At 42.9% G+C, this 10,437-nt stretch overlaps 2 protein-coding genes across 4 annotated transcripts in view; one reads left to right on the plus strand and one right to left on the minus strand.

Moving 5' to 3' along the window:
• ascc3 (activating signal cointegrator 1 complex subunit 3) overlaps positions 1 to 7,414 on the plus strand; it is a 145,768-nt gene extending 138,354 nt beyond the window's left edge. For all 3 annotated transcript variants that reach the window (XM_034697029.1, XM_034697031.1, XM_034697030.1), the window contains exons 40-42: positions 257 to 463; positions 6,736 to 6,911; positions 7,103 to 7,414. In XM_034697029.1, the coding sequence (XP_034552920.1) occupies positions 257 to 463; positions 6,736 to 6,911; positions 7,103 to 7,250 (531 nt within the window). In that variant the 3' untranslated portion in view covers positions 7,251 to 7,414. The remainder of the gene's footprint in view (positions 1 to 256; positions 464 to 6,735; positions 6,912 to 7,102) is intronic.
• Positions 194 to 3,977, minus strand: LOC117822347 (probable serine/threonine-protein kinase kinX). Its single transcript, XM_034697032.1, has one exon. The coding sequence runs from the start codon at positions 3,861 to 3,863 to the stop codon at positions 804 to 806; it is 3,060 nt and encodes a 1,019-aa protein (XP_034552923.1). The 5' UTR covers positions 3,864 to 3,977; the 3' UTR covers positions 194 to 803.
• Positions 7,415 to 10,437: the final 3,023 nt, after the last annotated feature.

Here is a 10,437-nt window from a genome sequence, read left to right on the forward strand (position 1 = left end):
TTTAGCTTCTGATCATTTGTTTCTCTGCCCGTTAAAATCCCATGGATCTAGATTAACTATCCATCAAGTCTGATCACGTTATGCAAAATTACGATCAGTGGTTAAAAGTTAAAAGTTCAGCAGTGTAATAATATGGATGGAAACCCTGCTTAGTGTTTTCATTTCATTTCATTTTAATTTGATGCTCAGACCATGATCACATGGTATGGAGCCGCAGAACATAAATTACAAAATCATCCCTCCCTTCTCTCTCCAGGCCTGGTCCTTCCTGAGTCACCTCCCCCTGCTGGACGTAGAGATGAGCGTGAAGGGCTGGTGGGAAGACTGCAAGGAGCAGACAGAGCGCCGGCTCCCTGCAGCGAAGGCGAACCTGAGGGAGGAGAGCAGCTGGTTGGATGTCCACGCCGACCAGGAGTACGTGCTGCAGGTGTCGCTGAGACGCATCAACGTGGGCCAGCAGAGGGTCAGTACAGTGGAAAGATCAATTCACAACATGAACATTAAAATCATAACAGAGGTCATAGGTCAGATTAATCAAAGTCAGACATCTGAGAAAACACCCAGAGCATAAATTCATGAAGTATGTACTTTGAGTAAGACATGACGCTTTCTTTTTATTTTTTGTTTTTTATTTTTTATTTATCATGTTTTATTTTGCATTTCTTTTTTATGTTGTGTTTTATTTTGCATTTCTGGATGGTTAATTCAGCGTTGCCGATGAACTGAGGGGTCGTGTTTTTTTGACTGTGGGAAAAAATGGATCATTCCGGAGGAAACCCATCTGGGGGGATTTAGTAAACTATTTATGTAAGTGAGCTGGACCATGGTCTTTGTTCTCTGGTGATGCTGAGCCTGTTGTATCTGATGTGCAGCTCGCTGATTTCGTTCTGCAGCTTGCGATTGTCGCTCATAAGTTTGTTGTTCTTGTCCACAAGCTCGAAGTTCTCATTTCGCTCTTGTCGTAGCTTCCTCATGCTCTGGTTCAGGTCGGTGTCCTGCTCACTGAGCCTGAGCTCCATGTTTCGGACTTGTCTTAGCTGCATGTTGTATAACTCCTCCTGTGATCTGGTGCTGGAGGCGTAAGTCAGCTCAGCTTTATGAAGAGCGTCGGCCAATCTCTGCTTCTCTCTCTGGATCTCCTTGTTCTCCCTCAAAGCTTTCTGCAGCTCATTGTGGTACTCTCTCCTACTGTTGGAGCTTTCCCTCTCCAGGTCATAGGTCGTTTTATCGAGTCTGAGCCGCAGCTCAGACTTCTTTCTCCTCTCGTCTCTGAGAACGTCTTTGAGTTCTGCCAGTCTTCTGTCGCTCTCCGTCTCGTTGGTCTTGAGCTGGTTGATGGTGAGCTGGAGCAGAGTGTTGGCGACCTTGTGCTGAGTGCTGGTAGAAAGCATCTCTTCATGGCGCTCAGAGAGATCTTGATATTTAGACTTAATTTTGTCCTTCTCCATCATTAATGTCTTCACTTCTCTCTTCAGATGCTCAGAGGATGCAGAGTCTCTTCTCCGCCGGTGTGAAAGCAGCTCCTCAAGGTGCTTCTTCTCTCTTTTGAGGGATCGTTCTGCTGTCAGGCTCTCCTCTAAAGCCAGCTTCTGCTCAGAGAGATCCTTCTGTAGACTGTCAATCTCGTTGCACTCTTTCGTGACGTGAGCCCTCTCCTCCTGCAGTCTCCTGATCCCTTCTTTGCATTCAGCTTCCTCTCTCTTCAGCAGACTTTGCATCTGTTTCTGCTGAATGAGGCTCGTCTCCAGATCCCCCCTGAGTGTCTCGATTGTCGTCTTGTTGCTCTGGAGCTCAGCTGTCAGTTCACAGATTTGATGACTCTGCTGTTCTCTGCACAGCTGAAGCTCTTTCTCTGACTTCAGCAGATCAGCCACTCTCTCTTTGAGTACTTCCTCCTCGCTCCTTCTGCAGCGTTCTTGTTCCTGGGCCTTTTTTGGAGTGGGCTTGATCGCTCTGTGGGCAGCATTGAGTTCACCGTGCAGCCGTTTGTTCTCAAGGGCCAGGTCTTCACTTACTCGGGTCAGACGCTCCAGTTCTTCATCTTGCTTCAGCTGCTGGGAGACAGAAACCTTACGGTCCCTCTGGAGAGAGCTGGTTTTACCTTGTTCCTCCTCCAAGTCTGAGGACAGCTGCTGGACTTTGTCCTTTGCAGAGGAAGCCTCTTTTTCTTTGTGTTCAATTTCACTTTGAAGATTTTCAACAAGGCCTTTCAGGAATTGAATCTCCTGGGCTCTCAGCACACTTTGCATCTGCTGCTCTTCTTGTACAGACTGCAGCCGTCTGTTCTCAGAGGACAGTTTTTGGTTCTTCTGAGTCAGACGCTCCAGTTCTTCATCTTGCTTCAGCTGCTGGGAGACAGAAACCTTATGCTCCCTCCGGAGAGAGCTGGTTTTAGCTTGTTCCTCCTCCAGGTCTTCAGCCTGCTTCTGCTGGAGGGAGTCAGTCTCCTCGTGGTTCCCCTGCACAGGGTTCTTACTGGGAGGGAGAAACATATTCTGTGTGCCCATCAGCTGTTCAATAGCCATATTCAAATTGTCATCGTATTCATCGCCATCGTCATCAGCGCCAGCGCCGGCTGCAGCGCCGGCTGCACCAACGGCGTCGGCATCTTCATCGTCATCTTCATTGCCGGCGTCGTGGTCTTCATCGTCATCTTCATTGCAGGCGTCGTGGTCTTCATCGTCATCGCTGGCGTCTTTATCATCTTCATTGCCATCGGCGGCATCATCTTCATTGTCATCGCCATCTGCAGCAGAGTTGTAGGCGTCGTCTGCGCCAGCAGTTTCTTCATTGCACATGTCGGCATTGGCATTGTTTTCATCGTCATCGCTATCAATGTCATCATAATCATCTTGTTCAAACTCCTTCAGGTCTTCAGCCTGCTTCTGCTGAAGGGAGTCAGTCTCTTCATTGCCGGAGTTGTGGTCTTCATTGTCATTGCTGGCGTCTTTATCATCTTCATTGCCATCGGCGGCGTCATCTTCATTGTCATCGCCATCGGCGGCATCGTCATCACTATCATCGCCATCACTATCATCGTCATCACTATCATCGTCATCACTATCATCGTCATCACTATCATCGTCATCACATGCATCTTGTTCATAGTCCTCCAGGTACTCTGCATTGCCATCGGCGGCGTCATCTTCATTTGCATCACCATCAGCGGCATCGTCATCACTATCCCAATTGTCCCAATAGTCCTCATTATGGATTTGAGACTCCTGATGCCCCCCTTCGACTTTCTCTTCCTTGCCTCCTTTCCAGGCATCTGGAGGAGCCACCTCAAGGCTTTTTTCTCCTTCAAACTCCTTCAGGTCTTCAGCCTGCTTCTGCTGAAGGGAGTCAGTCTCCTCGGTGTTCCCCCGCAGAGGGTGAGACATATTCATCTGTTCAATAGCCCTCATCAATTCCTTGTCTTCATCGTCATATTCATTGCTGGAGTTGTGGTCTTCATTGTCATTGCTGGCGTCTTTATCATCTTCATTGACATCGGCGGCGTCATTTTCATTGTCATCGCCATCGGCGGCATCGTCATCACTATCATCGCCATCACTATCATCGTCATCACTATCATCGTCATCACTATCATCGTCATCACATGCATCTTGTTCATAGTCCTTCAGGTACTCTTTATTGCCATCGGCGGCGTCATCTTCATTTGCATCGCCATCAGCGGCATCGTCATCACTATCCCAATCGTCCCAATAGTCCTCAATATGGATTTGAGACTCCTGAGGCCCCTCTTCCACTTTCTCTTCCTTGCCTCCTTTCCAGGCATCTGGAGGAGCCACCTCAAGGCTTTTTTCCTCTTCCTCCAAAGAGGGCTTCTTCATAAATCTCTGTCTTCTACAGCTGTCCATTTTTCTTACTTTGAAGAAATGACTGACTGGAAATTTGGATTATATTAGCTTGGATTCACCTTGCTCTTCTACAGAGTTAAATGAGAACGACGTGTGAGTCCAACAAGATATCAACAGAAGCTCTCCAGAGAATGAAGACCATAGAAGAAAGGTTTCCACACTATGACATCACAAAGATGATCTATTTGTGATGTTATAGTGTGGAGTCTGTTTGGGTCACATTGCAACCATGTGCAGTTTAACCCTTAGAGGTCTCTGCCTATTTTGACAGGTTTCAAGTAATTATGTTGAAATTCTGAGTCAGAATTTCAACATATTGTTCTTCCACTTTATACTTTTTGTTTTTCCACTTCCGTACAATTTTTTGCTTTTTTCACAGCCCTCAAATTTTTTCTAATTTTTACCATTCAACTTTTAAACTATTCTGCTCCTTCACCTCTTTTGAGCTATTACTTTTCACATTTCCACCACTTATACTTTTTGAATAATTCAACTTTATTTAACCTTTTTTCAACATTGAGCTATTTAGTATCTTCTCATGTGCACAAGATGGATAGGGAAGCCGCTGATTGCAATACAAATCATATTCTCCAGCTCCCCTGCAACAATGTGAAAACTAAGCTTACAGAAGAGCACACAAGTGAAATGGCAGAGGTATAAGGTCAAATACAGGAATAAATAAAAGTATATAATAATGAGTAAACTCAGTTTATCCACCTCTTTGGAGCAGGATCAAAGTTTACTCATCTTTACTCGTCAATCAATTAGGGGACACAAAAACTAAGCTACAGTTTACGAACTTCTGTATTTACTTTGTCCCCCTGATATTCTATTTCTATACACATAAATATACAAATATTCACACATAAAGAGAGTTTATAATGTTTCCAGGATAGAAATAATCAAACAGCAACACGTGGATGAGGACTTTCTCTTACCTCCATCTTCAGTGTCAAAAGTGGGGGCGTTGACTTCATCCTCCTCAGCGTCACTCTCATCTTCTGACGATGAGGAGGCAATATAATCACCATCAGCCTTTTCAATCTCCCACGTCTCCCTTCCACGTCTCCCTCCCGCCTTTCGCTTCCGCAGTTGACCCCTCTCCTACCCAAAAAGTATATTCACCCTGTAGAGCACAGTCAGCAGATTATTTTTTTTTTCCATTTTGAAAAAGGACAAAAATGACGAAGATAGTAGCATAAATACGACGTCTGTGATCAAATATTTCCTGCGGAAGTGCAAATTCAAACAATCATATCTCCGGTTTTATTTGGTCTGTCAACATCAGACCAAAACTGGGAGAAAGTTCAGACTCATCACTTTCGATAGAAATTGACAGCTGATAGTTTTTTTTTTAGGACGCTTTAAAAACGTCATGTAGTCTGATAACGCCAACATGATCGTGGATTCTAACACAATACAAACAGTCAAATTAAATCAGCCATGGGCACTAGAACTCAGAGTAATTAGATTTGATTACAAATACATTATTCATTCCTGGGGAAAATTCAGTCATTAAAGTTGCTCTATACACAATAAGTAAGAATATCAAATAATATTAATAGAAGAAAGTAATTAATACGATATAAATACCAATACAATGAAAATAATGATAATAAAAGTATGTACAGAAGACAAAATAAGCTATGTAGAAAATACATGGTTGAAGTCTCCGGAGATCAGGAAGAGGGCACTCTGGTGGTCTGTCTGGAATCTGGCTATGGCAGCGTTGAGAACGTTAGACGCCGTAGTCGGGTTGGCAGAGGGGGGATGTAAACAGCGACCAGTATGACATGTGAGATCTCTCTGTGCTGATAATATGGTCAGAGGCCCACAGCGCTCTCGCTGCTATCCTGGTCCATCTGGACAGTCAGGAAGTTGTCAATGGAGACATTGTGGTCGGGAATATCCTGATGCAGCAACATTTCCGTGAAGCACAAAATGCTACATTCCTGAAACTCCGTCTGACTCCTGGCTAGTCCTGTTAGCTCGTCCATCTTATTAGCCAGTGATCTCACGTTGCCCATGATGAGAGCGGAGAGACACAGCTTCTATCTCCTCTCCATAAACCTCTGTCTTCTTATACCAGCTCTCCTCCTCGTAGCTCTATGCCTCCTCTGCCTCCATATGTCCCAATCTCCAGAGCTCCGCAGGAACATCCAGTGGCCCGAGCCGGCCGGCTTCAGCTCAACCAGCTGAGCATCAGTAAAAACAAAACAAAGCAGGGTAATGCAAGTAAAAGTTTGTGGATTCTGAAACATGCTTTAAACTTAAAACATCTCCACTCAGCGAGTGACGGGAGAGCACGGCAAGAGACTTAAAGATGTTGAACAAGCGGAGTATAATGCAGATAGTGCCTTCTACTGTTTAAAAATAATATCCCAATACAAATTTTGTTGAATTGATTTTTACTCCACCCTTATTTGTATCAATTTTTTTTTTACCGTCTTGTGATATATCCTTACATTCCTACTCCTAGTCAGTCCTGTAACTCTGACAAATCTCAGGTCCGTGGTTTCTTCGTGTCTGTTTTCTTCTATTTGTCTATGTCTGTCAGCTCCTTGTGTGTTTTAACATCCCTCGCTGGTTTCTGTGCTGTTTCACTGCTCACTTCTTCACTCGGCTAGTGATGTTTGCTTTTCGCTGAGAGTAATATCAAAAATATCCTCCATGTTGGTTAGCAATGTTGTCAGAAACTAATGTTTTTGCCACAGTGTCAACAGGAAGAGGTGAAATTATAAATGTGCTGTGTCGGCTTTCTGCAGATTGTTTTGATATGGTGGATGTGATCAGGCGTTGTTCTTTTAGAGATTTAGAACAAACTTTAAGGGGATGACAGACTCAGCTGACGTTGTGTTTTCTGTTGTTTCAGAGGAAACAGGACAGTAAGGCTCAGGCTCCTCGCTTCCCGAAGGCGAAGGATGAAGGCTGGTTTCTTGTGGTGGGAGAGGTGGACCGCAGGGAGCTGCTCGCCGTCAAACGGGTCAGCTACGTGAAAAACCGCACAGCTGTGTCTGTGGCCTTCTACACCCCAGAGAGGACTGGAAGGTAAGCAGCTGTGAATGAACGCTAGCTTCTCCGTAAGTGAAAGGAGGGAGAGTGACATCCTCTTCATCATCCTCATATCCTCATTATACCCTCAGAGGAGATCTAAATGAACACCCCTCCTCTTCCTCTCCTTCGCGGATGAGCTGTGTGTATCCATATTCATGCTCTACCTGTAACACATCTGTTTCCAGGTGTATCTACACTCTGTACCTGATGAGCGACAGCTACCTGGGTCTGGACCAGCAGTACGACATCCACCTGAATGTAACACCTGCCAGCATCGCTGCCCAGGTCAACACGGAGGTGTCCGACTCTGCAGCTGACCGGACCCTGAGCTGAGCACAGACACATCATCATCATCACCATCATCATCATCTTCACAGGAGGAAGAAGATCTCCACAAAAACCTTTCTGTTTTGTTTCCTGCAGAGGTTTTCTCCTGTGACTCGTCTGTTGTGACTGCATTCAGAAACGATTAAAGATACTGTTTGAAAAAAAAGTGATGTAGACTTCTGTGATTATTGAAAGAAAGATTATTGTAGTTTTATATTGACAAACTTTATATAGACTATATTTAAAGGTACAATGTTTTATTTAAAGGTACAGTGTGTTCTATTTTAAAGAACAGTGTAGCAGTTAAAGGTGCACTATGTATTTTTTAAGGTGCAGTGTCGTATTTAAAGGTGTAGTATTTAAAGGTGCAGTGTGTAGTATTTAAAGGTACAATGTGTAGTATCTAAAGGTGCATTGTGAAGTATTTAAAGGTGTAGTATTTAAAGGTGCAGTGTGAAGTATTTAAAGGTACAGTGTGTAGTATTTAAAGGTGCAGTGTGTATTTTTTAAGGTACAGTGGGTTGTAATTAAGGGTAGTGTGTATTATTTAAAGGTACCGTGTGTTGTATTTAAAGGTACAGTGTGTAGTAATTAAAGTTAGTCTGTATTAATTACCAGCCTTCTACAGACTTGATAGAAATGTATAATAATATTGATTAGTGTGTTTAAATTACAGTTTAATCACCTGAATATAATGATCATTTTGTTTTGTTTACTTATTTAAACTTCTTACATGGAGGCCGCCATCTTGCACCTCCATGTTTCTACAGTAACACAGAACAGACAAACTAGTAACATACGTGTTTTTGTGTTTGGGGAGTGGCTGCACGACACGCAGCTGTTGGAAGACGAAGAACAAGAGAGAGTGGTTGTATTTGTTCTCTAATGAATTTGTATTGATAGACAATCACAGGAGCTTCTTGTCCTCGGAGGCCACCGTCACTTCAGGAGCATGAGGGATGAGTAAGGGAGCATTTCATTCTTTAATCTGACGGCTAAATATCGCTCATGTTTTGAATGTGCCTAAACAATAATATATACTAGAGCTTTGGGACAATGCACAGGTATTTATTTGCAACACACTCTCACTAAAGTATACATATTTAATGCAGTACATCTGACCAGTGTAGACATATTTGGAGTTTTATTTCATAACGCAGATTTTAATTTCTCAAACACTAGACTGAATATCGGAAAGGTGTATTGGTGCCTCAGACCTTCACTGAGAGGGCTGCCTTTAGTCGTACAGCCACCAGATGTCACTGTGCTTGCCGAGTTTGAAGCATCAGAGCATCAAATCTTTTCTGGCACAAACTGAAAGAAATCCTCGGAGCTTCAGAGGACGTCATCCGCCCATCGCTGCTTCAAAAGTTTATGAACCCAAATTCCTGATAGTCAAACAGAAGCCTGCAGCGTGTGTTTAAAATAGACGGGACACTGAGGTGTTATTTTACTGCAGAGCTGTTTATCATCCACAGCATCACGTTTGGTTCAACCGAGGTGGGCTGAAATAAGAGCACCATTTAAAATTCCTGAACCCTGATGGGCTGTAGACGACAACGAGGAGTTATTATATCGTTATGCAGTGACCTAAGTGTGGGAACATCATGTCCTTTGTCATGTGTCTGTACTTTTGAGAGGTTTAATAGCAGATGAGGTAAAAATACTCTGATCATGCGTTGTACTGTGCGTGCAGGATTCATAAGGAAAGATTCTCTGCAAAAATACAAAGTTAAAGCTGCAGTGATGAGTTTTAAGCTGTTAGTGAAACAGACTGAAATTGATAGAGGTGCTTCTAAATGACCTACAGAAGTAGATGAGTCCATCAGAGACCAGATAGAAAATGTCTTCGTAGTTATTTTTAATGCCTGGGGGTGGAGAGGGCCAGTTTTCTGACCACATCTTGGCTCTTGACGTTTAAACCTTGTATTTGATTGTTTTAGTTTTTGCAGGAAAAGTTCACCAGAGCTTGGCAAAGATGTAAGAGGGACCGTTTGTCCAGAGGGGATGCCAAAATCACTAAAAACAGAAAGTTCCTCACAGGTGCTTTAATATTTGACAGGTACCTTTTGCAGTGAGCATGTTCACGTTAAAGCTCCAGTGAGGAACTTTCTGTTTGTGTTGATTTTGGCGCCCCCTGTGGACAAAGTGATACCTCTCACCTGTTTGCTGATCTTTCTCTGTTTAAGTGTTAGAAGCTTTCTTCTAAGTCTCAGATATATCGCTCACTGTGAATATTTGTTGTGTGAAATAGAAACGGCTGATTCTGCTGCATGCTGTCAATCAACGGCTCTGACTCCTCCCCCTTCATGGCAGTTACAGATTTAAAATCATAATAAAGAAATGTAAGTGTGGTTTCTGATGGTCTTTTGGCTCTTTGAGGTTTTTAAGAGACATCATGATTAGTTTCAAAAACTGTTTCATAACTAGTGAAAAACTCCTCATTGGAGCTTTAATTTTGAGATTAAACTTTAGGTGAAGAAAAGTTGATAACGGCAAACATTTCACAAAATAAACCTTATTAAAACATATTAAAGTGAACCAGAATGAGCTGAACAGACTCCATACTTTCACATGCACATAACTTTCCCATAAGAGCATTTAAATTAAACATCAGTTCATTTAGAGATCTGCGAGATGCACAGTAGTAGAGGATGAACAGCAAGACCCTGTCAGTCGATATTTTGTAATAAAGCTGCATATTTCAACATATTTTTAAATTAATCAGCAGAAATCCTGCAGACTTTATTAAGTGAAACACATGTCCTGGTGAAAAGAAGGTATTATAGTCTGGCTTTATGATACATTTAATCCCCAAACTGTGTCTGTTTTCCTGAATGCATGGATAAAAACACAAACTGTTATACTTTAAAAGTCAGACTACTAAATTTAAACTCAGAGATCTCTTTTTTTTTTTTTGCTTTCATGCTTGTTTGTGGGAGTAGTGATGGGATGTGTGTTGAGAGGGGCCCTCACATGTTGACAGGGCCTGAGAGTTGAGTCACGCTTTGACTGGTTGGTCTTCCAGGCATGTATTGGAGAAGTCTGCCACTAATACAAGCGTTTAAATATAATATATCTAGCCTCGAAGTCCGCATTGTTGACACAGTATCTCTGAAACGCGTGAAGATATCTGCTAGACCTGAATGTACTGTATGGTGCTTCTGCTTAAACTTGGATAACACCGCGTTAA

Source organism: Notolabrus celidotus, chromosome 12 (assembly GCF_009762535.1).
Source record: "Notolabrus celidotus isolate fNotCel1 chromosome 12, fNotCel1.pri, whole genome shotgun sequence".
Taxonomy (NCBI): domain Eukaryota; kingdom Metazoa; phylum Chordata; class Actinopteri; order Labriformes; family Labridae; genus Notolabrus; species Notolabrus celidotus.